Source organism: Pundamilia nyererei, unplaced genomic scaffold (assembly GCF_000239375.1).
Source record: "Pundamilia nyererei isolate P.nyererei 1_Seehausen unplaced genomic scaffold, PunNye1.0 scaffold00052, whole genome shotgun sequence".
Taxonomy (NCBI): Eukaryota; Metazoa; Chordata; class Actinopteri; order Cichliformes; family Cichlidae; genus Pundamilia; species Pundamilia nyererei.
This window is the reverse complement of record NW_005187453.1, coordinates 1171958-1198835: the sequence shown is the minus strand read 5'-3', so window position 1 is coordinate 1198835 and position 26878 is coordinate 1171958. Positions and strand designations below refer to the sequence as shown.

The following is a 26878-nucleotide window of genomic DNA, read 5'->3' as shown; positions in this document are numbered from 1 at the left end:
TGAAAACAGACTTACGCTCCAGATTTTGTAACCCTGAGCTCCAGAGGAGATGTGCTGTAATTTAAATGAGTACAAAGCAAAACTTTTTTTTAGATGCAAATTGATTTAAATTTTTTAAAACATGGAACTATCAGATGAAAATTAGTACTTGCTGTGCCTTCTTAAACCGATTTCGTCCTCCTGGGGCACCTGGCATGAACGCCTAAAACATACAGATTTTACTTCATGATTTAAAAAAAAAAAATCATTTATTAGTCTTCTACAAAAACAGGTGATGCTTACCATGGAGTCAGGCCAAAATGTTCCTCTTTTCACCCTGATTTCAGGTTGAGGCACTTCCATCTCCCACAGAGCCTTCATAAGCAAATTTAGCAAATCATTTATGATGATTGATGTTTATATACTTTGTAAGTGCTGAGCCACCTCTAATTTCTTTATATTGTTTGAGGAAAATGGGAAACAAACATGTGCAGGCATACGCAAAAACACAGCATCTGACATTGTGTTTTCAGTTTGTACAATTCTTAAAAGGGTGAAAGTCCATTTGCTATTATCATCTTTATTTTTTAACACAGCCAGAAATTGTCCAGGCTTCTGGAAGAGCATTCAAAGCTCTTCTTTGAATATTTACTGTCTTCAACAGGTCTGGGCTCTGGGAAGGACAATCATGACTGTTTGCCAATCAGAAACTTTCCTTCTGATGTTATTGCATAGTGGATCAAAATCGGACAAGGTCACCAGTGGCTGAAATGCAACCCTAAACTGTGACAGAGCCTCCACCATGTTTTACAGATGGCTGCAGATATTCACTGTTGTACTGCTTTCCTGACCTCCTCCACAGATAATGATGATTACTTACCAAAAATTCTAAAGTTTGTTTCATCTCTTAATCAGACATGTTGTCACTGGTTTTCAGTCCAGTTCTTTGCCATCCTCCCTTAAGAATGGCTTCTTTCTGATGAGGCTTCAGGTATCGGTGGGGGTATAGCTCAGTGGTAGAGCATTTGACTGCAGATCAAGAGGTCCCCAGTTCAAATCTGGGTGCCCCCTTCAGATATACTCACTGCTTTCTTTGTTATTCTGAACTACTTATTTACTTCCACGGAACCAATTCTTTAATCATACTAGCATTCTGTTGCTGCTTTTCTGTATTTATTATGTTAATGTGTCTTTTTTTCCCCTTGTGCAATATTTTGGCAGATCTGCAATTTCCATAGCCCTTCCACCCTTACTTATTATTTATTGCACTCTAGTGTACATAGTAGGGCAGCACAGTGGTTAGCACCGTGGCCTCACAGCAAGAAGGTCCTGAATTCAATTTCTCCATCGGTCTGCAGTCTTTCTGTGTAGAGTTTGCAAGTTCTCCCCCGATCCTCTGGCTTCCTCCCACAGTCCAAAGACGTGCACTTAGTGGGATTAGGTTAATTGAAAACTCTAAATTCCCATTGGTGTGAATGTGAGGGCAAATGGTTGTCTGTTTCTATACGTTAGCTCTGCGACAGTGTGGCGACCTGTCCAGGGTGCCCTAAGACAGCTGGGATAGGCTCCCGCGACTTTCAGATACAGACATCTACTGCATAGTTTGTGTGTGTGTGTGTGTTTCTTGTCTGGTTTCTCAGATTCTTTCAGAACACCCTGCACTGCAAAGATATGCAGGTTTTTAACTAAAACATCTTCGGGAATTATCATTTTATGTATATTCAAATTTTGTCAAATTCAAGATGCAACGCTGGCTCACCTCTTGAGTTCGGTGCTATTTTATGCTTGGATAATTAACAGTTCAGCGTGAAGTAGCTTAACAAACAAAAATGCATATTAACCCCTTAGCAGTCCTACAAATTTACAATTAGTCCCCTAAACCATCCAATGTACCGTGGGCGGTACGTCCGACTGCTAACAGGTTAAGGTACAAGACTACACTAAAAATGAGTGAAAAAGCAGTCAATGTCCAAAGAAAACCTTCACAAGAAACTTCAGAAAGCCATGAGAACTATTGCTCAAGAGGACTTTTAAATATGAGAAGAAATTCTGGCTCCTTGGAAGCAAAATATAAAGAAATCAGGGGTGGCTCAAGACTTTTGTGGAGTACTGTACGATGAGAAAAAAGGAGGAAGACACAGAGTTGTTTAGAAAGTCACTTTTACTTAAGCACACATGCACAGAGAGGTTAAACACAGACAATATAATTATAAAGATAAATTTCACCAGCGTAACAAGTGTTTGATCTGGCTACATATGTGTTTATAGTAAAACTAGATTCTAAATATTATCTATGGTATTCACAGGGTATGGTAAAGTAAGAAACTCTTAGTATTTCCATGTTTTAATAAATAAAATGTCTGTATTTCCTGAAGTATGTATGCAAATTGTTGTCATGTTGAAGAAAGCTTACTTCTATTTTATTTACTGAAAAATACTTGTCATAAATAAATTAGGAGTTTCTGGCAGGTAAGTAAAGCTACACTGGTTTTTACACTGACCAAGCTTAAAAAAACACAACCTACATACGAGGACAGTTTTCAGGTGCCTAATTTTCTATAAGCCACAACAAGAGAACACTCTGGTATGGTATATGGTATTTTTTGGTGAGTGACATTGTCTCTGTGCAGAAAGAAGTCCCCCCTCATGAAACGACGTTGTTCAGGGTTCATCACCAGAGAAAACGGTTCACAGTTTATTCGCACTCTCCGTGTAGTGCTTTCTTATGAATGATTAAGACTCTATAGTCTCAGTCTCTCGGGAATTAAGAGATTTCCTGTTTAAAAAAACGAGAGAGAGAAAGTATTAAAAGTAACTCTCTGGATTTTTTTTCTCAGTAAATCATTCATGAACAGCTGGATTAGACTACATTTTCTGCTCATTTGCATTCAGACAAGCTTTAGAGAAATCATGCTAAAAGTATGCCGCTCATGCTTTGGTCATGTTTGGTCATGTATTCACATCAGCCTTAAACAAACACTTGCATTATTTTGCACTGGTGAAATTTTCATCAAAAGCAGAAGAAAGAAAGGGGTCTTGAAAATGATGAAAGTGCTGCTTATGGTTTATTTATTGACAACTGCAGTTAAGCCCATTCGCTGTTTTATTCAAGCACTTGCAGATCAATTTCAGGACCCTTGTGCATAAGTGCAAATAAAGTTTTTCAGTCCAAGGCATGCAAAGATCTTTAAGACGGAAGCCTGTAGAACTTAAAATGAAAACTCCACCTGATCTGGTTCTTCTGTTGCCGAAGGAGGTGTAGACTGAAAAGACACATCGGAATTTTAAAGTTAAAATGTCACTTGGAAAGTCAAGCAAAATACAAAGAAAGAAAAAGTAAACAATGCCCTATATTTCTCATGAGCACCGAGCTGCCCAGGAATACCTTCTCTATATCATCAGAGGGTCGAGAGGGTGACTCTGTGGTTGGCAAGATAACCTAGGAGGGGACAAATAAGTACACAAGTCTGAATGCAAACCCCCCAGCATATTGGTAACTTTTACAACGTTTTTTTAAAAAGTTACTTTTTTTGTCATTACTCTGAAAGTTTGCACCTACAGTATCTGCCATTAAAATATGAAGCTAGCAGGTTTCAATGTTTTGTTTTATTATAGGTAAAAGTATTGAAAGTTGCTCTGTGATGTCAGTTTCTGTTTATTGAAAGAAGATTGGATAGCTACTGTTAAACTTAATGCTAAAAATTGGGACTTTTTTCACACTATCACACATCCAGAGTACACTCAGAATATAACAACACTTTAATATGCAAACTGCAGAGGAGCTGAACACAAACCCTTTTACCAGAAGAGCCTCAGTCATCCCTAAAATGTCCATGCAACATGCGGCTCAGGCTCTTTTGCCTATACTGACTGAACTACCTGGGTTTATTGTTTGTCCAGGGCATTCTTATGTCATGTGAGCACCAGTTATCTGGACTTTAGGCTTTTTTCATTATCATACGACATATGTGGATAATGACAGTGTGGTGGGAGGGTTTGGTATGTTGGATCAGTTGAAGGAGGGAGAGGTGGGGCAGAATAGTTGAGGGTAGCGACACCAACTAGGTGGAGAAGAACACCTAGTCTGCTGATCCTTCTTTCTCCCATATAGTAGGTGCAAAGCTGGAGAAATGGTGAAGAATGTGCAAGGTGAAGCACAGCAGGTAGCTGTGCACTGACTATGTTGGCAGTCAGTGGGTGATTTCTTCTCTTTCTGCTTTATAATAAAGAACTGCGTGTCCGTATAATTAAAACGCTTCCCTCTGTAATTTCATTCTTAGTGGAACCTGGCAGAGGTCCCTGACTTGTTTTGTGCTTGAATGAATAAAAATGATCAAAAGATAAATACCAAAGATAGCACAACATTTGTTTCACCTGTGCATCCGTTTCTCTGTCTGAGAAGACTGTTATAGGTTGACTTAAGGTCTCGACCTGGGCAGGACTGGGTGTGAGCAATTGTTCCTTACAAATCAAAAGCAACACAAATGTATTATTGTTCAGGTAAAACAGAAATGTTTATTACTTTAAGTTAGCTATTGGGCTACAAATGATCACCTTATCATCCACTGGATGGGGAAATTCATCTGTTTGGACTTCAAGCTGCGCATGTTAAAGAAATTGAACACATGTCACATTAAAAATGAATCATAACATTTGTACCCAGTCCAGCTGAAACAGATGAGAGAATATTTACCTGTCTGTTTTCCCCGAAGTCCCGAGGGATTAAGGGGTCAATTGTGGTAAGTTCTTCCTATTTGGAAAAGAAAAAAAAAAAAATCTCGTCATAACTTTTAAACACTCAAGCCCACGGTAGATGATGTGGAGAGCGGATGAAGTGGGCTGTAATGACAAACTAATTTATTCTTAATAATTAAGATTAGGTAGTGGGTGTGTCATTAATCAGATCTCTGCAGCATTTGTGTGGGCGCAGATATAATTCAGTCTCCAGAGATACTGCTACGAAGAAAAAAAGAAAAAAAAACAAAAACGCAGGTGACTGGATGATGAGTTTGGCAAGGCTGTTAACAAGAAGGCGCTCACAATTCTCTAAATGAGGAACAACCCCACGTCATCAGCATCACATTAAAATTAAGCTTCCAACGGTGCATCAATTACTGATTTATTATTGCAGCTGCCTACCTCGTATTCATAACTGTAATCCTCGCCGTTATAAAACTCGTCTTCTTCGTCTTGCCTGGCCTCTTCACTTGTCTTAGGATAAAAAGGAAATAGCAATTATAACAGGAAGGAATTGTGGCACAGCATTATTTATCACGTGTGAATAACTGGAATAACTGGAACACATCAACGAGCAAGCAAATGTAATCTGTTAATATTACAGTGAGAAGCAGATGGACATCAGGATCAATGCATGCTTTTAGTTAAATGAGGCATATTGTGGGTGCAAAACGTGGTTCATTCAGTGTGTTTATATTCACAATGTTTTAATTTAGGATTATGTTTCATTAAATCTTTTTTTTTATAAAGTTATGTTTGTATTTTGCAAGGTTAGACATTTTAATTTAGTTGGGGCTGAAGTGAAGTAACGTTTCTGGGTTTATTCTGATCTGTTGTTCAAGGACATTTACCAAGCGTTGTCTCTGCCTCCTATGTCGTCCTTTATTTCCTTTGCCCTGGTTGAGAAGTTCACAATCAGAGAGAGAAAAGATGAAGGTTTCCCATATTTCAGAAGTTGTTGATGATCAAGTTCTAAACTGCAGCTGATAAGTTTAGGGAAATGAGTAATTAATGTTTATCAAAAATGAATAAAAATCCTGTTAAATTAGGATGATTAAAAAACATTAAATCTAGTTTTACCAAACAGTTTAGAGCTGTTTATGGTATTTATAGGACCATACCTGATGTTTTACATGTTTCAGCCCATCCGATTTATGTGTATATCCCTTTAAAGACTGAACCATGAGATAATTACTAGAAAACTCAAAATTTGTGTTTTTTTAACCTTGTGACAATTTTTATAAAATTTAATGAAATAATAATTTGCAAATATGAGTTTTAATTTGAATCATATTTGCTAGATCTGGCATTTTAAAATATGATACACTACGCATGTGATTTAAATATATATAGACACATATACACTGCCTCCCCCGCAAAACATGGATTAAACTAAGGCTCATATGATGAATGGCAAGAGTTTATTTAACCCTAACTGATGCAGTGAGTAGCTTGTCAAAGCAGAAGACGTGATGATTTCCCACAGTCGGGGAAAAGACCTGCATCGAGAAAGAAAACAACTAAGGAGACAGGTGAAACTTTTAAAAATAACTTAACTAACACATTATTAAAAGGATAGTGGTGTGCCATCATCTTCGAGGACGTAATGCGATCAGTGAGAGAATTGGAGATCGATTGGTGAAATCAAATCATAGTCAAAGTAAGAACATTTCCTTTTGACCTTGGGTTGCTTCACTTGGTCAGATCATGGTTGACCACCGTTATGTGCCGAAAGAATGAACTTATCCCAGGGATATTCCAAAACTGAGGTCCAGATCACCAGGCCGAGGACTATTTTGCACTGGGCTCCAAAGAAAGAATAAATTTGTTCTCTCCAGTACTCTGGCTTCCTCCCCCCCTTCGTGACCCTGAAAGTTATAAGCGGCAGAGAATGAATGGATGGATGGATGGATGGATGGATGGATGGATGGATAGATAGAGTTTCGGGTATTTTATTTTTCCAAAAAATGACACTTTCACCCAAACCTTACTCTTGCACTTAACTCTTTTTCCATGCATCACAAAGTCTGAAAACCCAGTGACCCAAAAACAAATGTCACTGGAGAACTTCTTTGAACAGGAAGAAAGAGCCAAAGATGAGTCACCAGAGGGATCTCAGAATGCCAAACAAAAGAAAGAAAGAGATTAAGAATCATACTTAAATTAAGAGGTTCATCGCGAGATTCACACCCTCCACATTCGCTTGGTATAATATACAGTGACTGAAAAATTGTCCAGCGTTAAACTGGTCGATGGTACAAAAACGATTGGGAACCGCTGCTCTAAGATATCAGTGTCTCAGATTGTTAAAGAGCGGTTCAGGGCACATGAGACATTATTTTACACATGAACTGACCACCACAGAGTCAAGAACTTAACCCCACTGAGAATTTCTGGGATGTGCTGGGGAAGACTGAATCCAAGATCTTAGAGAAAAATAAATGCAACGCTGAACGACAACACATAACGCTGCATAAGCTTATCGAAACAATATCTTGGCAATGCTGTCATCAAAGATAAACGTGGATCCAACAAAATATTAGACTTTGCAACTTTATTTTGGCTGGGCAGTGTATACTAACCACTAGTGACAAATATATTTTAAGGGATTCTTCAAACTATAATCAATGCATATTTAAAGAACACATTATCAGTTGATAACAGAGACACAAATATCAGCTTTCAGGTATTTTTGTGGCACCCTAGACGTGACTCATATTAACTTCTTTCATGCCTTTAACTTTGTTACCATAACTTAGTGCAGCCCTTAAAATTAAAGAATAAAACTCACATCATTCTCACTAAAATGTAAACGTTAAAGAATTTTCCATATTTAGATTTCCTGCTTCACTGGTGCTACAAGTGCACTTTCCCAAATCTACATTACTGTGCAGTAATATCACAACTGAGAGTCCAAATCACTTAAAATTAGCATAAACATCAAAACAGAAGCATCCATTTAGTAAAAGCTGATGTGTATGCTAAGTAGAAGAGATAAGCTAAAACATCAAACACCTGTATGGTCCTTTGGCAATATGCATTCATTGTAAACTGATGGAGAAGTATCCCATTTTCCATCCTCTATCTAAAACCCAACCCTCAATATGACAGTTATGGTAGCTTTACTTTCCCACGTTCCCTGTTCTTCTTCTTTTGTCCTGAATTCTTCTTCAGTGAGTCCTCCTGAGTGAGGAGAACAGTCTCCATTACAGATTGAGGTAACCCTGAAAACATCTGACAGACAAATTTTAACTTCAAATGCAATCTGAATATAAATAACACCAATAGTTCGCAATGTAGGATTGTTTAGATTTTTAAAGTATGACATGTACATCATTAGAGTTTACAAAGCATTTTATGAAATATTATGTGAATGTTAGATATATATTAATTACTTTTATGACTTTTTTAGGAATTATTATGAAGTTTATTTGCATTTAATTTCTTTAAATAAAGGGAATAATAGAAAATATAAAAAAGAAAAATGGCACTGAAAGTTTACACTCTGTCTTTCTTCCATCTAAAAGTGCCTAAATATGAAATGTGACAGCCTTACCTCATTGGTCATTGTATAATTGGAAGTAGAATTGACTACAGTCAGATTAACTTTGAAGGAAGTTCCAGTACTGTCTACTGTCTCCTTTAAATTGGCCTCAATCGTGTCGTGCTCCGGTTCTCCATTCAGCGTGTTGACGGTCCATAAAGTTGGATCCTCTGCAGTTTCATTTAAAGGGTCCTTCAGTGAGAGAAGTAAAAAAAAAAAATACATATTAGTGACAACTGGTGATAAACTATATCAAACACAGTTTCATTTCTCCAGGATCATGGTGAAAACATTTAAAGCCACACAAGCTCAAATAAAATGCAAATGCACAAAGGTATGAGATGGCTGAGAAACTTTATTAAACAATAAATATCAAGGACTGTTAGTAGAACAATAAATATTCAGAACATGAGCTGTACATTGTTCGATGAAGCATGGACTCGCCAAGCTGCTGCAAACAGTTCTCAGAGATTTTGGACCACACTGACATGATAACAACACATATTGTAGGCTACAGTGAGATGATTTGAGCTTTGTTGCATGATGTGTTATCTTTCTTGAATCAGCCATCAGAAGATGGGTACATTATGGTCATAAAGGGTCAGTAGCAATGTTGAGGTAGGCTGTGCATTTAAACAATGCTAAGTTGGTACTAAGGGCCTTAAAGTGTGCCTACAAGATATTCCCCACACCATTACAGGATTACAGGATGGATCCATGCTTTTACGCAGTTTACATCAAATTTTGACCCTATCATCCGAATGTCAAAGTAGAAACATCACAGGAAAGACTCAGGCAGTGTTTTTCAAACCTCCACTTCTCCAATTGTGGTGAGTCCATGAGAATTGTAGCCTACAGTTTCCTATACTTAGCTGACAGGAGTGGTACCTGTTTCGATGTGCATTCAGAGATGCTAGTCTGCATACTTTGGTTGAAACAAGTGGTTATTTGCGTTACTGTTGCCTTCCTATCAACTCAAAGCGTGACCATTCTCCTTGGATCTCTGGCATCGACAAGCCATTTTTCATTCACAGAAGTGCTGCTCGCTAGATATTTTCCTTTTTTTTTACCCTTCTCTGTAAGTCGATGGTTGTGTAGGAAATTCCCAGCAGATTATCAGTTTCTGAAATACTCAGACCAGCCCGTCTGGCATCAACAGCCATAACACATTCAAAATCAAGCTCATGTTGAATTCAGTAGATCATCTTGAACATGCAGTGTTTCGTTGCCATACGATTGGCTGATTAGATATTTGCGTTAATGAGAAGTCGAACAGGTGTACCCACTAAAATATGTGGTAGGTTAATAGATTCATTATTGTTCCCAAGCATTCTCTTTAGATTAGGCTGAGGTTACGTACAACAAAGAAAGATTCAGGAGGCTGGCCGTCTACATCAGTGTCCTCAAAAGTGTCCGCTTTTGACAAAGGTCTGCTGGTGATGTCAAATTTCTCCGAACTCTATCGAGAAAATATAAAATGAATAGCAGTAGTAGTCGTTTTGAAAAGTTTGAGGTATTGGAAACAAGAAATGTAAACATACAGTATACAGTCTAAAAATAGTCTACGTACTTTGTAGTCAGCGATGACGTTGGAGTTGTGCCTTTCTGTGTTTTCTTTTGTTTTCTTGGAGTTGCTGAGCACATGAAGCAGCTCCTCTATGCCATCCTGCAGCAACCTGTCAATCAAAGCCTTCAGCAAAGGAAGCTGAAAAAAGCTTTTATTTAGACAGCTGAACTCTACTTTTATTACACTATTGCATATTTATACAATGTGGTGCAAAGAGCTCACCTTTATACCGTAGGCTTCAAACATTGTCTCGATGTCCTAAAGTCGAGTGAAAATACGTTGTTCAGATACTTAATAATGTAAAATGAGAACATGTATGCCACAGAAGAAATTATTATATCCTTTATTCAACCTTCATCTCAAGAGATTTTCCTGGAGCTCCAGCGTCACCCTGCAGAAACATGAAAATAAATGCAGTCAGCATAATGTAATTTCCATTCCCATGTTTCTGATGTATAAGTCAAATGAGCATTACCTTTTCTCCTTTCAGGCCTTTTTCTCCTTTATCACCCTGCAAAACAAGACAAATCAGCAACCAAGGCTATATTTCAAGGTTTTTTTTAAGAACTCAGCCTCAATATAAGCACCATTACCACCTTACCTTCAATCCTGGAGAACCCTAAACACACAGAAACAGAGGAGCAGGACATTTGAACATGCATCTACAATGCATGACATCAAGCTCACCATATCTGTTCTCATTGTAGCCCACAATAAAAATAAGCACTGTAGTCATCACTGCATGATGACTTAGATTTCATGCAGGCGACAAGTGAATTATGCCATGCAACAGCAGAGGTGATGTGCCATTTTTTAGAAAGCTATACGTATGCAGAAACATGTGCACAAGCATCAAACTCACAGTAGGTCCTGGAGGACCCATTGGCATTGGGAATGCTTGTCGGATTTCATCAATGGTAGCACCCTGAGAAGGGATAAATGGATATTAAGTCAAACTGTGTGATGTTTTTCTGAATCAACACCCAGCATAAATGAGGAATTAGTCAAACCAATGGTGATTACAGGTGTAGTCATAAACAAGTCACCAAAAATGAAGTCATTTTGCATCATGTTTACCTCAGGAGTGACAAGCACCTGCCTCCCAGGCAAACCTGGAAGCCCTGGTTCACCCTTACTACCATCTTTACCCTTCAGGAAACAAACAGCATCATCCAGTTACAGCCTCAACTTCATCACTAAGTTGTGTTTTCCTTCATAAATGTGAATACACTTACATCAGCACCTGCATCTCCCTTGTCCCCCTGAAATGAAGAGTGAAGTTAACACAAGTAAATGGAGAATAAAAGCTTCATAAATGTTTTGATTGCTGCAGCAAATCTAAGAACCTTCTTGCCGTCATCTCCTTTGAGTCCTCTTTCTCCCTGTGAAAAAAAAGTAATTTCATCTAAAAAGAGCTAGAAAACGGCAAACAAATGTGCAAATTGGATAAAACAGTAATCCAGGTGATATCTAATAGCAAAGTGGTATAATTGTCAAATGTTTCTCACATCTTTTCCTGGCAGGCCCCTCTTCCCATCAATGCCAGGTCTCCCCTGTAGAGAAGAGGAAATGAAAAAGGAGATTGATCATTATCGTGGATAAACATGTGGCTCCCGCTAATTACACACCTGACGCAAGAATATATTTTGTTATATTGCCTTGAATGACTAAAGACTGTCACCATTAAAAGTGTATAAAAAATGGATGATAATGGTTTTGCCGGAGAGAAACTCACAGGAGTCCCCGGTAAGCCAGGCATCCCAGCAATCCCAACCCGGCCTTGATCTCCTTTTTCTCCTTTCTGTTTACAAGCATAGAAAAAAAAGTCTCCTTTTGCAAATATCAGCAAATTAAAATGACAAATGTTATTACAAACTGGACAAATTATCACTGAGGCAGTAAAACACTCCACAGCAATGCAAAATAGCTGCTGACATGCTACAAGCTTAGGTGTCTATAAGCACACATAAAGTTGATATACGGAACATAAAGACTGAAAATCATGACTGCATCTTAGCTTTTCTTTTCATTATTCTTTTTTGTTAAGTGAGATAATACACTGTAACTCAGTGATAACTTGTTTTATGCTAATATTAATAGGGCAGTAAACCATATACGGTAATGACAAGAATTTAAGTTCCATAAAAATTCATCCACTCACCGGACCAGGCTCTCCTTTCTGTCCCTGGTCACCCTACGGTTACCATAAGACACCTTGTGAGCAAACTCTTACATGCATACCCTATATGTACAAATATACTGGGCCACGTACACATTACACCTATAAGTGCTGCTCCGCCATGGAAACTCATGCCATGAAGCTCCTGGCGCGCAGTTTTTATTAAGTATTGGTGACCTTTAGGCACTATGCGCCTTGGCTCTCCATGACCCCTGCTCTGTAACTTTACATGGTCTACGTGATGTTTGCAATGATACTATTTAAAGAAATTTCCAAAACTGCCCTGCAGCAATAATGAGACCCTGCTACAGGAAAACACCGAGTTTTGTAAAGGCATATGGCATGGCTTGGTGGCAGTGGGAATGAAAAGATCTCATTTCAGAGATGAAGATCTGTGGCCCAATACTTTTTGTCAATATAGTGCACGCGATGCCATTTACATGGAAATTTTCAAAATATTTGAATGTGCAATTGCAATAAAACCTTTTTCATAACCTTCATTCCTGGTTTTCCTGGTAAGCCATCTAATCCATCTCTTCCAGAATCACCCTGCAAGGCAAACAGTTACATTAAACACACCTTTGTAATTAAACAAAAAGAAACAGAACCACAGTAAGTGCAATTTAGAATTATGGACATGCATACCAGAGACTGTCCTGGTAATCCAGGTTTCCCCTCTGGACCCTGGACAGACACATTACGATGTTTCAAGACATTCAAGAAAAATATATTACTTTTGATTTAAAAAAAAGAAATAGATAAGAATAGCGTAAATGAATTTAGGATCACTTCCTGTGTGGATGCCCCTTTAAACAGATTAACCAAGTTAGATTAATGATCAGTTTTGTGTCCTGAAAGGTAAAAGTTAATGGACTTAATTTTTGGCTGTCCATAAATTAATGGCTGTTTAGTACTTCTAAAAAATAATAATAAGTACAAAAAAAACAGAATTAACGGTCATTAGCATGAATTATATAGTGCTGTATACTGCCCTCTTCCTGGTTTCTTCTTTTTTGCATATCTGCCACACTTTCATGTTTCAGATCATCAAACAAATGTTAATATTAGACAAAAATAACCCTAGTAAATACATAATGCAGTTATTAAACGATGATTAAAAACAGATCCAAAAAGTTATCCAAACTAACCTGGCCCCATGTCAAAAAGTTGTTTCCTCTAAAACCAATGAAGAAATGTTGGTTATGCCAACATTAGAAGCAAGAACTGTGATCAAGAGTTTGACGTAACTGGCAATGAGTGTTTCACATCGCTGTGAAGGAAAGTTTGGTCCACTCTTCTTTCCACAGTTGTTTTAATTCAGTTAGATTTTAGGATTTTCAAGCAGGAAAGGCACAATGCATTTCAAGGATAATGCCCAAATGTTCTGATTATTCCCAGATTTTGACTTGGCCACTGCAAAACCTCGTGTTTGAGCTTCAGGGTGTGAACTGATGGTTGGACATTCTCCTTTAGGGTTTTCTGGTCTCAGAATTCACGGCTCCATCAGTTACAGCAAGGCATCCAGGTCCTTAAGTAGCAAAACATCTGTTAACCATCACTACCACCATCATTTTTGTTGTTGGTGTGTTTGTCGGTTGGTTGTTTTTAATGAACGGCTGTGTTGCTTTAATGTGAGATTTTACAACAGATGTAAAAGTACTCAAACCTTCCAAAAGGTTCTGTTTTAGTCTCATCGGGTAATATTTACATTTATATTTACATTTTAAAAAAATGTAATATCTCACATTTTTGGCAAATGTGAGACAAGACTTTGTCCTCTTTTTGGCACTGAATCGTGAACTTTAACTGAGAAAAGCAAAGGCTGCAGCTCTTTGGATGTTGTTCTGAGTTCAGTTGTGATCTCCTGGATGAGTTGTTGATGGGCTCTTTGCTTCATTTTGAGTTTCCAGCCTCTCATGTGAAGGTTCACCACTGTTACAAGTTTTCTCCATTTGTGGATAATGGTTCTCGTCGTGGTTCACTTGAGTACCAAACACTTAGAAATGGCTTTCCCGACCGATAGATATCAGATATCCTGTTTCTCTTCGTTTGTTGTCATGGCGTGATTTTTGAGCTCCTGGGTGTGGCTAGTGAAACTGAACTCAATGTTCAAAAAATGTGGGGGCAGTTAACTTTTTCATATATGTTCGGATAGCTTTTTTCCCCCTTGATAAAAAAAAAAAAATTGTCTTTTAAAAACAGACTTGTTTTTACTCAGGTTATCTTATATTAAAATTGGTTTGATGATTTGTAACATGTTAATGTGACAAATATGCAAACATTAAGAAAACAGGAAGTCGAAAAGACTTTCTCACTGCACTGCGTATCACATCCTGTTGGTTACTTCATATGGTGAAAATACTCACTTGTGGCCCAGGCGGGCCCATTTCTCCTCGCAAACCTGGCTGACCTGGCTCTCCAGGATCGCCCTGATAAGAAGGAAAGGGCAAAAATCTTTAATTCTTCCTTAACTGAATGAATTTAAAGTTGTAATGTGCTATTCTTCAAATTACCTTAATTACTCTGGTCAGTATGTTGTCTGAACCAGTCTGATTGAATAAAATGACAGTTAAATTGTTAACAAACACAGTTTCAGTTGATTGGAAACAGACATAAGGTCTCATGGAGGAATGAGGCTTTTTACAAGCTGTGCTTTAACAAGCGCCTCTGTCAAACATGGTTGAACTGATCAAGTAATTATAGAGATTTGTTTACTTGTGTTCCCGGAGGTCCAGGCTTTCCCTTTATGACGATGACAGCACAATGAAAAGAAGACAGACAAAACACAGTTAAAATCTACAACGTCATAGTTCTAAACAAATCCAATATTTGCAAGACAAAGGAAAAATAGTTTGGTGCAATGAAGGATGGTAAATACACAAAAAACAAAGTTAATTACTTAACTTATCAAAAGGGAATGACACAGGAGGATAGCAGATTGAGAAGATATGAAACAGTGACTGACACAGAAGAATAATCAGAAGGCAGGCAGCCAGGAGAAAAAAACCAAACATGTTCACTGATGAGAGAGAGGGAGGGAGAGATGGTGGATACAAACTTACCGCCTCTCCTTTGTCACCTTTTCTGCCATCGGCACCCTTCAAAACAGAAAAGAAATCTCAGGTAATGTTAAAGTTTTGCAATTTCAGTTGAATTATTACAGTTAGTTATAGTACCGTATAAAGCTACTGATCTGTACACACATACTAAGCAGAAAGATGAGGATCCTATAAGTGGATCTTCTTAAAAGTGTACATTTAATAAAGCATAGCATTAACTCAGGAAGGCCACAAAGTCAAGCCCAGATCAGCTGGTTCAGTTCGCCACCTTCTACACAGTGAAGTGTTTCAGCTGCTTCAGCAGGGGCACAGCTGCTGCATACCCCCAAGCCCCTTTGCAACCCACCTTTACCGCAGCTCTTCCTTTTAATGCTGTTTCTCACTTAATGAGTAATGTAAGACAGCTTCAAACAACAATCTTCTTTTGACCACAGTTGTGCTGACTGAAGTTTAATTATCATGGCAAAGAACTTACAGGTGGGCCAGGCTTGCCAGGGTCACCTTTTTCTCCAGTGTCACCTGGTTTTCCTGGTAATCCCAATGGACCCTGATCAACAAGTAGAAAGAAATGGAAGAATTTAGCCCTTGACTCATGTTTCACAAATAAAAGTGTCAGATTTAAAGCCTGGCCAGCATTGTAACTACACATTCGGTATACTACATACTGGTTTGTCGCATTTTCAGATTTTGTCAAAATACATTTTGAAGTTACTTTCTAAATTTTGTGGGAAGTATTGTTTTTCCTTTTTTCTTATTTGAACTTTACAACTGTTGAACAAATACCCTGATTCCTCTTTCACCAGGCTCTCCAGCTGGTCCTTGTTCACCCTGCGAAAACAAATTAAATGACTCCGTGGAGGTAATATGTGACGCTGGGGATGATTATAGGGATGTTAAATCATTTTAAAAATAACAATCTTCAAAAGCAACATGTTTAAAAGTCCAAGCGCTGGTCAACAAAACAGTCACGTAACAAACAAATAGACTTTACCTTCATTCCCGGTTCTACTATAGCTCCAGGTGCACCCTACACACAAATTAAACAATAAATCTAAGCAGTAGGAAATATTTAGCCAAATGTGCTAACATTCACAATATACATGTGAACAAAAGGGAAGAGATAAAATAATTACATTTTTTCTGGTCCATTAGTTAAATTTTTCACACTGTTAGCATTTTTCTGACACCATTGTTTCTGAATAGACCTGTTTATCAAACTAAATCTGAACTCCACTGTACCTACCATACAAACAAAACTCATAGTTGCTGTAACGGCCACTCAGGATTTACTTACATCTTTACCTCTTAATCCCGGTTCTCCAGGATTGCCAGGTAATCCAATGCTCCCTTTTTCACCTTTAGAGCCATCTTTCCCCTGAGCAAAGACATGACCTCTGATTTACAATGTCAGCAAAAAAAATGTATGCTTTAAAAATAAATAATTGGGGTTTTTAATTGTTTAATACAAATCTGTTGTAGAATTGTACAACATATTAACGGCTAGCTCAATTTGGGTTTTGATGTAAAAAAAACCCAACAAAACCCGGTATTGTCTGTATTTACAAAGAGTGCAGTGGCAAGATTGCATCTAAGAGGTGGGCTGACTTTTGGAAGTGATCCTGCTCCATTTCTGGGACTTCCTTTCTCAAGTCGTAAATTATAAGTAGAAGCATATTTAAATCAGTACACAAATTGCAACACACAATTTGCTGAGAATTGCACCGATATTGAGACTATATTTAGCCCATTTTTTGTACTTGATAATGAAATTAACTGACTGTGTTTAGAAAAGGAGCACAATGTTTGTAAATCACCTGTAAAGTCACCCTATGAGTACTACTTGGGGATTGTGCTCACACGCTGTTTTGCCCTGTTTGGCGTAATTCAAACGTTATTTAAGTGGTTCAGTTAAGTGTTTTAAACTTTAACTGAAGTTAACATTTAGTAAACTTCTAAAACCAAAAAGAATTTTTGGCCATAAAAAAATATTTTTAACATGTCTATGCCTTGTCTATGTTTATGTCTACCCTTAGCTCCTATGAAGTTTTGCCTAGGTATGGATTTATCTGGCAAGATTTGCCAAACACTTGTGTTAAGCATGTGGAAAAGCCAGGTGTTGCGAAGTGCTCACAAAAAAAAGATCGTGGACAAACGCAACAAATCATACATAATTTCAGGTAGACCCCCTACATGACACTGAATAGCCCACCAACAAAACCTCTGTTTTCACTTGTAGCAACGTACTGTGCAAATTTCCCAAATGCAGCAGACTGCATAGAATGATTGTGTAGATTTTTTTTTCACATCTGCCTCCTATTACTGGAAATTAGTGAAAAAGTATAGAAGAAAACCTAATTTTAAGCAAAGGTGTCAATCCAAAAATACAAAATTAATGTATGTGTTTATAGTCTATGTGTTCTTGAATACTACTGCTTGTTTTCATCTTGCATGTAGTATTTTGACCCATTGTTTACAGAAAAAATAATTCATGAGAAGAACTTAATGTAACCAGTGATGACTCACCTTTTGTCCTGGTTTTCCTGATAAACCAACATTTCCCTGTAAACAATGAAACTAATAAAACATCTAACAACAACAACAACACACAGCAATTTCCTGCTTTATGATTCCAGGATGGCAACAGCGTTAAAGAATCAAATGACTCACCCTTTCTCCATTTTCTCCCTTTTGCCCCTGCTGTCCTGGAATCCCAAAACCAGGACTACCCTGCACATATCAAAACAAACCATAACCGTACCATAAAATGATATTCAGTTATTCTATTTGCTCTAATCCTGCAATAATAAAATTGAAATGACCATGATGGACAATATCTCTCCATAACAACCTTTTCTCCCTTGTCTCCTTGTTCTCCCTTTATTCCCTGAGGGCCTGTGGAACCAACTGGACCGATGTCCCCCTGAGAGAACACATACATGAGCACATGTACATCAATTGATAAGAGAAGGCTAAACCTCTCTCCACTCTAAATGGACCCTGTGGACTGTCATTAATTATGTGCCATCCAACAGAGCATTCAGTCTCCCTGAAAAAGCTAATGAGAGAAAATTTTTAATTGTGTTCGATAAGCGGGTCCATGAGATTGAGTCTGCAAAAATACACCAATTAATTAACAATGTTTTCAATTACTCACCTCTGGCTGATTTATTTTAACTCACTTAAGATAAATACGTGCACACAGCTTAGTCTGGTTGAGAAGAAATTAAAAAAGGTGTTACAGCACCCACAGTTTCAGTAGTTTAAATCCTTTTACTCAATGATAAAACGTTTACCTGGAACTAATAGTAATTTCCTTATTTTAATCTTAAATGCCTTAACTGCAGACGAGCAGTTCGTACCAACAGAAAAAGTTGTTATAATTGCACTTTACACAGAGTTTGCAACGTCTCTTTGTACGCAGCTGAAAAAGAACAAAATTAAATCATCCAGGTTTCACAGCTGACTGCAACTACCACAGCATGACTTCTATATTAGGTTCTTATCTGTTATTATCTCACAGGTTTGAAACACGTGGTTAGCAACTATGATTACTTCATTGTTTCCCATAAAAGAAAAGCAACCCTGGAATAGATGATGGGTACATCAAAAACCACAACCATTAGTAACTAGTAAGCATAGATCTAATTAAAAGAAAGCTAATCTATATCACAGCCTCCCTATTGCTGATCTGTATCTGTTAAACTGACAGAGGGACAAATGAAAGTTTATAGAGGTTAGGCTTACAAAAAGGGATCCTGTACCACTGTCCAGAATTTATTAGCTCAAACTCAGAATTCTAAATCTATAAAGGATTGTTAAAATCCTGCTAGCCAGCTAACCCCTGGACTGTCCAAAAATGTCTCAGGAAGGAAGGAGTATTTCAAATCAAACAGACAAAAACTGTCTGATTTTACTAAAAGTAAGATGCTGAGTGTAGGTAATGAATGAACCCCCAAAATGTTGGCGTCTGCTCCTTGATGACTGCAGTTCCACCAACATGTAACTTTTTCTTTAAGTGCAATGAGACACAGGGTTCATCCAATTACCAGTCAGGTGCCTGCCTGAATGTGAAACATGTATAAGAAGATGGCAAAAATGAAGGCTGAGATGGAATTATACAGGTAGCTAGCTGCACCGACTGCTGGTGACATGCTTTTTCTCTTTTGTGTGCTTTATATCCCACAGCTTTTGATCAGGTAGGCTGAAGTTAGCATATGGTAGATGGTGAGAAAGACACCAGTTTCCCTTTTCAGATGTCAGCCAGTCAAACTGTAAAAGGAATCGCCTGGAAAGGCCGGTTAGTAACACTATGGGGGAATCTCATATGATAAAGGTGTAGATTATGGATGCTGTGACTTTAAAAGCACCTTTCTTAACTTTTCCTTATGTAATTAAGAATATATAGTGCCCGATGATTGACTTGAGAACTATCCAGACCATACACTTGATGTCCTATGACAGCTGGAATATCCATCGCCTCCTTCCCCAGAACCCAACAGGTTAAGCATTTCTTCAAGGACGTTTAAGGCTATTTGACATATTTGAAGTCTGTAATTAAGCTGAAAACAATGTTTTGGAAGAATGTTGATGTAGTATACACTGATTGGAAAATTCAGTGGTGAAAATAGAAACAGATCAGCAAAAGTTCTGGAAAAAGCTCACACACTGGTAACTTACCCTGGCCCCCTTTTTCCCAGCTGGACCAATTACCTGTTGTGACAGGGAAAAGACAGTTTAATAGCAAAGCCTCTATATACTAGGTTGAAATATATGAAATGGTTCTCTTACACCCTTCGCCGGGTCTCCAGCAGGTCCTCTTGGACCTTCATCTCCCTTTAATCCCATCGGTCCTGCAGGCCCCTAGAAATGTGAAGGTGAACTGTCAGTGCCACTTCCGTTGTGACCGTTAACTCCAAGCCTCTCTGATAAAAGCTGTTTATTTTTGTTCCCAACAAATCAAAACCAATTTCTTCTTTTTATCATAAAAACCAATCTTGTTGAATGACTACAAAGCGTACTACAAAACACAGGAAGATGGCCCTCATGATGACAGTTTGTTCAGTAGCAATCTCTTCCAAAAGATTATGCTGCTTCAAATTAAAAATCACTGAAGCAGAAAAAAACGACCCATTTGCAAAACATACCCACTGAGGTTTGACAATTTGGCTCGTGGATGTATGCAATCATAACCATCTCTGATAGAGTGTAATCTTCCAAACCCAGAACAAAATGACTTCCTCATTTGTTCATTCATCAATCTAAATGTCTGCTTGGAGACATTAGCAAAAGTTATTGATAGGTTTAAAGCTAGTCTTTTAGTTTTCAGAGCTGGTGCAAAATAAAAACACTGCATTTGCCCCTCCCTTGTTTTTTATATTTCTTTATAGCTTTTGATAAATTCTTTTAACATCTGTTCCAATTTATTTCGATCTTCTCTAATCCCCACAGAGTCGAAGGTGTACATACAGGTTCAAATATATGCATATTCTAATATACTGATATTTGGTTAAATGTGTCTCAGCAAGTTGCAGTTTGACGGGATGCTTTAGGTAGCCATCGACAACTGATCACAAATCCCGCCAGGATAATTCTGGCTGGGGTCCTCTTGGCAGAATTTGTAGGATTCATTTAAACTGGTTGGTTTTCTGGCATTTCCTGACTAAGCATAGTCTACAAATTTTCAAAAGGGTTGAGGTCGGGACTTTGGAAAGGACATTACAGTGTTTGTGTTTGGAGACAGTCCTTGTTTATTATTCCATTACTTGTGCAATATACCAGCACCACTGGCAACAAAACAACCCCAGAGCATGATGCTGCTACCACCATGCTTGAAAGTTGGTGCAGTGTTCTTAGGTTTGAAAGTCTCATCCATACTCCTCAAAAAGTAGTAGCAGGATCATTCAGTCTTTGTCTGACAATAAAGATTTTCTCTTTTCTTTTAAACCTCTTAAAACCTTTAAACTTTTAGATCTCTGACATAAACTATATATGTGTCTGCCCAACTTATCACTTCGTAGATCATCTCATCGAGGTCTCTTAATTGTTCCATGCTCTTACCTTAAAACAAGAGCCAATCACGCTAATGAGGTTTCAGAAAAGCCTTTCTTAGCTTATCAGGATGATTGGTTTGCTTTTAAAAAATGACGAAAACTCATTTCTATAAGTTAGCTTTCCGCAATTATTATGGGCCACAGTTTATATTTTTTGTGTGTATAAAAGTGTGTCTGTTGAAATGAATGTGTCACTATGTGTCTGTATGTTGAACTGTATTTATTTATCTTTAAACTGTGACTGTGTTTTGAAAAGCGTTGTATAATTAAACTTTTATTATTATTATTATCATTATTACTAATAAATCTGATGCCACATTGTATAAGATGCAATCCTCACTCACTGGGGGTCCTTGTGGTCCTATTGGTCCCACCTCTCCTTGGTCTCCCTAAAGAAGAAAGAAAATGTTAACGCACACTTTTTTTGTAAGCAGCCTTATTCTTGTTAATCTAAAATGAATCTTCACATTCATATGCATGATAATTGTAAAGCAGAAAGAATTTATATGTGAATGAACTCACCTTGTCTCCTGGCTCCCCTTTCATTCCCTTTTTCCCCTGCGGGTATAAATAAATCACTTGCTTTAAATTAATTCATCAATGATTGTTATGCAGTCTTCACTTTTATCTGTGATAAATCTGCTTCATTTTATTAGAAGGAAGTGCAATTCATTTATATGCATTTCAGTATAAAACATGCAGGGTAGTCATATGTGACTATTCAGTTGGTGATAAAGTGCACACCCGAGGTCCAATGATTCCCTGGATGCCCTGCTCTCCACGCTCACCCTTAAAAGACAAAGTGAAGAAACATGTGAACCCACAATAAAGTTTTAACAATAAGGGGGGGTTTAGATTACTTTAGGATATTAGCAAAAATCTGAGTTTAAAAATGTATATTTTGGTACCTTTGGGCCAACTGGTCCTGCTAATCCAATATCTCCCTGCATGACAAAAGTAAAACAAACACACAAATAATCCAGTCTTTAATGCAGTGCAGACTATTCTCCAAAGTCAAGCTGATGACTAAACTCTGTGTCCTTCATGTCTGCTGTAAGGTACCTTCTCTCCTTTCTCTCCATGAGGACCTTGAACACCTTGTATGCCAACTCCCTCCTCACCCTGCAAGAAAAAAATAAATATTACAAACAATAAAGTATTTTTAGTAATTATGCACTTAGGGTCTTTATAAGCACAAAAGCTGTAATTCAAAATTACCTTTTCTCCTTTCTGGCCTGGCAGTCCTGGTCCCCCATCAACACCAATGGGACCAGGCAAACCTGCAATGCCCTGCAGCAGTTTGCACATGTGTCAGTTTGCGATGTGAGAGACAAAGCGGGCACAGAAACGTCTCAAATTCTGTTTTATTTTTTTCTTAACTAAGCTGCCCGAACACTATCATTTTATCAGCTATGTGCTTACATCTTTTCCCGGCTCTCCTTTGTCTCCATTCACGCCCTGCTTCCCACGTAAGCCCTTTCAAAAATAAATGAAATATTATAAGATATGCAAACACAACAAGACATATTATATAACAAAATAACCGAGCGGTTTGAAAATAGGCTGATATACAACATTTATGAAAGTAAATTAAAAGTAGGGATTCGGGGGTTTTTTTTGAGCAAATGTATAAAACGACAAGAAGACAGCCTTCATACTTACTTTTGTACCCGGCTCTCCGGGATCTCCCTGCGAAGTGCAAACAGTAGAAGCAGCTTTGATTGGACTGTGCTGTCAAAACATCTTTGTGACTCTTCATACTAAATACTCCAAGCTGTCTTGACATTATGTGATGTGCAGTGACAGGCATTATAAAACATCATGAATTAAAAAAAGGTGGGGTGTAATTACAATGCCCTTTTTTTTCTTTGCTTCCCTTGAATTTACGTTACCTTGACAGCTATTCCTGGTGGCCCCGGTGATCCTGGCTGACCAGGCAGACCTGGAGCTCCATTGACCCCTGGAAGACTGGGAGGTCCTGGGGGACCCTGTAACATGCAGTTAAAAGTATCTTAAAATGCCTTAAAGATTACCTTTCAAAAACTACTTGTTTATTTGTTTGTTTTTTGGGGAAATTTATTTTTTTTATTTTTTTTGCCTTCTCGAAAACTCACTGAGGAGCCTGGCTCTCCTTTTCGTCCGGGCACAAAATTTGCATCTGTACCAGCTATGACGTATCCCGGCTCTCCCTGAGAGGAAGGCAAAAAAAAAGACTCTGTTCATTGTTGTTGCAGCATAAAAATCTTAAAAGTGCATAAACATCTGTCTCATGAATAGAAAGCAAAATTAAATGCATGGATTACACTTACTCTTTCTCCTCTCTGTCCCTTTGGACCAGGGAGCCCAGGTGGACCCTACCATGAAAAGACTGTTTCAAAAATTCTTCACAGTCTCCAAAGAATATAGATGACACAATTAATCAATCTATATATTTTTTTACAGATATTTTGTTCTCACCATGTCACCTGGAACACCTGTAGGGCCCTGGAAATTTAGAAAGTAATCATATTTTCAGGTTCAGATCAGATAAGTGTGAAATTCTGTTCTATATGGATATACAAGCGTGAGAAAAGGAACGTTCTTGTAGCACTATATGCAGACCTATGATGCACTGCACAACAAATTAAACACAGCATATCAGCACAAACACCTCATGCCAACTGTCAAGCACGGTGGTGGAGGGGGGATAACTTTGCTCCTTGCAATAAGTAGATCAAATGTGAGGCCATCTCCGTACGTCCTGTCGAAGTTCAGACCACAACCTGACTGAAATGCTTGGACCTCAAGAGAGCTGTGCATACACTCTTTGCACAAGACTGCTTATACTGCTGTAAAATTATTTTCATATGACTTTAGGTACCCGTTGGCCAGCAGAACCCGGTGGTCCAGTTCTTCCTGGGCGACCTGGCAAACCAGGAACACCGTCAGTTCCAGGAAGTCCCTGTCAAATTAAGACATTAGAGTCAGTCCTGAAAATAAAAATATTAATAAAAAAATATATATATATTAAATAACAAATTGCAGAGGGACACAAATATTACTGCACTGTTAGTGGTTTCGATACAGCATTTAAACATAACACTAATTGTATATACTGAATTCAAAGAGGACAGTACACGGGAACTAATTTAATGCAAATGGTTTAAAAGACGAGGTTTCACATACTTTTGAAGCTGAAATGCTCTACAAACATCTTAATTCATGTTTTTGTTTACATGCAACTCTTGTTGCTAAAACTATTTTGCTTTTTGCCACTCATACTGCATGTGCTAGTATAAGGTAATAAAGGGCAGATGTTGAAGACAACAAATAATAACTAAGGCATTTATGTGTAATGTGCACAAACAACCTTATTATTATTTATGTACATATATTCATGCACATACAATTAACATATGCTGTATGTGCTGATGCTTACCCTTTCTCCTTTTTCTCCTTTTGAAGATGTGAAAGGATCAAACTCTCCAGGGCTTTGTCTGAATCTCTACAACAACATTAATAATTGTTATTTTTTAAAGGTTTGGTTGATGATAAGTAAAAAAGTGTATCTGAATATACAAGGCAGAAGCGGGGCCAGTGAAAAACTGAATAGAAGGGAGAATAAAGTTTAAGCGTATTATTTAAGAGGCGCCATAAAGTAAGGACAAACATACCAGACCAAGACCCAAACTGTCTCCCTGAAAGAATAAAAGATTATCAAAAAATAAAGAAATAAGTTTATGAAATGTTACAGGAAAAAATGCATCAGTTTTGTCTGAGTCAAATACAGTAACTCACCTTTTCCCCTTTTTGGCCCTGAAAAAACAGAAAATTCATATGATTAATCACTGCAGAATAACAAGGTTTAACAACTCACGATTATAACTTTGCAGGAGAAAGAATCAAACAAACCTTCATGCACTGAGTTAGGCATGGACCCTCGGGCTTAAGCATCTCCTCTGGGTCATCAGTGGGGGTGTCTAGCTGAGCACCCTGAAAATGAAAAAAAATGAATGCATTACAAACTATTCAACTGACTTTTAAGTAGACTACAGAAGCAGAGAAGGCTCACTACAAAGCTTCTTTGAATTTGCTTGTCAAGAATAATTTGAATTCTTATTATGCAACACAAGGTTGTATAACAAATTTGAGATGTAGTCTGTTTGTGCTACAAAATTCTGAATGAATTATTCATTATTTGAGTCATAAAAGTAAAGCTACTGTTTGCAGTGAAGGGGGGGGGGATCTCAGAGCTTCACACGTGTAGTCTTGTGGCCTGAAGAAAGAAACTTCAAAGTTAATTGGTAAAGCAGCAGAGGTACCACATGTAGTACCAGTTGCTGAATTTTCCAGTTAGGACACTTTTTTATGCCCGTCGCTATAAGTGACTTAGTGACTTGGAAAGTTCTATCTGTGATATTGATTCAGAGAAATTTGAAGCTGTTTATCTGCTGCACCTAAAAAAAAAACAAAAAACAGGTGTGTCTGTCTTTGCCTCCTTTCTTCTAAAATCAAAAATCACCTGCTTATTTTTTTCCTTACAATGTGCAGTTGATTGTTCTCTGGCTACCACACCGCAAGATTGCTCATGTCCTCAGGATATGAACAAGAAAAATACATGTACATTCACAACAAAAGAGGGGCAGGTGCTGGCCCGACAACAAGCAAACAACAAAAGGAAAAAAATCAACTGCTTGAACACTGCAGAGCTCCGTTTTTTCCTACTGATTGCACCAGGAAATCTATGACGTTTCTACCACACCTACTCATTTTTAGAAAAGAAATTTTGAGTTTCATTATTGAATGTTAAGCTCAAATCAGCAGCATTCACAGAGGCTTTATTTATTATCAAGGTGTGTGAAGACGGGGGACAGTGGAGCCAACTGCTGAGGATCTATGTGGACAGGTCTATTGTCTTTTATGAAAAACCAGCCTCTCAAAACACATCATCAGAAATGGGCTGAGTCTGCAGTTACGTCCTCCGGTCTGACGTCAAGTAAAGCATGGTGACGTTTTCTCACCTGCAGAGCCTTTGTGTGCAAATTTAAAATTAACTGGATGGACCTCTGTGTAATACATGGTCATTAGACACAAATAATAGGCTCCACAGGTGTTTTAGAAGATCCACCTACACATGCAAGTATGTTCACTTTACAGCCACAGTATAAAAGCTGTCCCAATACAACAAAATCTCCTACAACGCATACTTGTATGTATCGCTTATGAACAAAGATTTTCTACATTTACAGTCATTTATTTGTTTTAGTTTCTTACAGACAGACAAGCAATACCTTTGCCTTATTTTTTTTTAACCTCACCTCATCTTGTAGTTTGAACTCTGTGATGAGTTCGTCGCTACAGAGGCTTCTGATAAATTCTCTCTCCACGGAGGGAAAATCATCAAAAGTTGGTGAATAGAAGATGTTTTTGTAGCTGGTGGGAGCCGCAATTTTATTCAGTTCTTCACGATCTGCATTCGAAACTCCAACTGCCAGGACGCTGACCCCTACAGAGACACAATCGTAACATGATAACTGAATATTTTAGTTTAAACTTTTAATGAGTGAAAAATCCGTTCACGTGTTTTGAACAGTTTATATTATAACTCACCCAAGGCGCGGGCAATTCTGGAGGGTGGCACCACATTGTCTTGGGCCTTGCCATCTGTAAACAAAACCAGAACATGGGGTACATCCTGCCTCATCCCATGAGCCTCCTGGAACAGTTCTTGCAGAACATAGCTGATGCCTTTTCCTGAGGAACAAAAGAACAAAAACAACAAAA

General features: G+C 38.0%; 1 protein-coding gene and 1 non-coding gene across 2 annotated transcripts in view; one reads left to right on the top strand and one right to left on the bottom strand.

The window, feature by feature from the left end:
• The first annotated feature begins 978 nt into the window (after positions 1 to 978).
• Positions 979 to 1050, top strand: trnac-gca (transfer RNA cysteine (anticodon GCA)). Its single transcript has one exon. It is a non-coding gene; the product is annotated as a tRNA-Cys (tRNA).
• A 1354-nt stretch (positions 1051 to 2404) lies between these two features.
• The window catches only part of col7a1l (collagen type VII alpha 1-like), a 40972-nt gene continuing 16498 nt past the window's right edge, over positions 2405 to 26878 (bottom strand). The window contains exons 23-79 of the mRNA XM_005733518.1: positions 26705 to 26848; positions 26413 to 26600; positions 25007 to 25087; positions 24893 to 24910; positions 24769 to 24792; positions 24534 to 24599; positions 23976 to 24056; positions 23573 to 23599; positions 23425 to 23469; positions 23230 to 23304; positions 23008 to 23103; positions 22778 to 22804; positions 22538 to 22591; positions 22334 to 22405; positions 22178 to 22237; positions 22024 to 22059; positions 21860 to 21904; positions 21638 to 21673; positions 21460 to 21504; positions 19854 to 19925; positions 19743 to 19775; positions 17914 to 17985; positions 17733 to 17792; positions 17589 to 17624; positions 16360 to 16440; positions 16057 to 16092; positions 15849 to 15893; positions 15541 to 15612; positions 15069 to 15104; positions 14722 to 14748; positions 14520 to 14555; positions 14373 to 14435; positions 12652 to 12690; positions 12502 to 12555; positions 11989 to 12021; positions 11563 to 11628; positions 11336 to 11380; positions 11174 to 11209; positions 11063 to 11089; positions 10905 to 10976; positions 10690 to 10752; positions 10429 to 10446; positions 10303 to 10338; positions 10180 to 10218; positions 10050 to 10085; positions 9831 to 9965; positions 9621 to 9719; positions 8273 to 8452; positions 7843 to 7899; positions 5568 to 5612; positions 5119 to 5190; positions 4673 to 4729; positions 4534 to 4578; positions 4354 to 4440; positions 3365 to 3418; positions 3207 to 3242; positions 2405 to 2755 (exon numbers count right to left, since the gene is read on the bottom strand). Of these exons, the coding sequence (XP_005733575.1) occupies positions 2744 to 2755; positions 3207 to 3242; positions 3365 to 3418; positions 4354 to 4440; positions 4534 to 4578; positions 4673 to 4729; positions 5119 to 5190; positions 5568 to 5612; positions 7843 to 7899; positions 8273 to 8452; positions 9621 to 9719; positions 9831 to 9965; positions 10050 to 10085; positions 10180 to 10218; positions 10303 to 10338; positions 10429 to 10446; positions 10690 to 10752; positions 10905 to 10976; positions 11063 to 11089; positions 11174 to 11209; positions 11336 to 11380; positions 11563 to 11628; positions 11989 to 12021; positions 12502 to 12555; positions 12652 to 12690; positions 14373 to 14435; positions 14520 to 14555; positions 14722 to 14748; positions 15069 to 15104; positions 15541 to 15612; positions 15849 to 15893; positions 16057 to 16092; positions 16360 to 16440; positions 17589 to 17624; positions 17733 to 17792; positions 17914 to 17985; positions 19743 to 19775; positions 19854 to 19925; positions 21460 to 21504; positions 21638 to 21673; positions 21860 to 21904; positions 22024 to 22059; positions 22178 to 22237; positions 22334 to 22405; positions 22538 to 22591; positions 22778 to 22804; positions 23008 to 23103; positions 23230 to 23304; positions 23425 to 23469; positions 23573 to 23599; positions 23976 to 24056; positions 24534 to 24599; positions 24769 to 24792; positions 24893 to 24910; positions 25007 to 25087; positions 26413 to 26600; positions 26705 to 26848 (3332 nt within the window). The 3' untranslated portion in view covers positions 2405 to 2743. The remainder of the gene's footprint in view (positions 2756 to 3206; positions 3243 to 3364; positions 3419 to 4353; positions 4441 to 4533; positions 4579 to 4672; positions 4730 to 5118; positions 5191 to 5567; positions 5613 to 7842; positions 7900 to 8272; positions 8453 to 9620; positions 9720 to 9830; positions 9966 to 10049; positions 10086 to 10179; positions 10219 to 10302; positions 10339 to 10428; positions 10447 to 10689; positions 10753 to 10904; positions 10977 to 11062; positions 11090 to 11173; positions 11210 to 11335; positions 11381 to 11562; positions 11629 to 11988; positions 12022 to 12501; positions 12556 to 12651; positions 12691 to 14372; positions 14436 to 14519; positions 14556 to 14721; positions 14749 to 15068; positions 15105 to 15540; positions 15613 to 15848; positions 15894 to 16056; positions 16093 to 16359; positions 16441 to 17588; positions 17625 to 17732; positions 17793 to 17913; positions 17986 to 19742; positions 19776 to 19853; positions 19926 to 21459; positions 21505 to 21637; positions 21674 to 21859; positions 21905 to 22023; positions 22060 to 22177; positions 22238 to 22333; positions 22406 to 22537; positions 22592 to 22777; positions 22805 to 23007; positions 23104 to 23229; positions 23305 to 23424; positions 23470 to 23572; positions 23600 to 23975; positions 24057 to 24533; positions 24600 to 24768; positions 24793 to 24892; positions 24911 to 25006; positions 25088 to 26412; positions 26601 to 26704; positions 26849 to 26878) is intronic.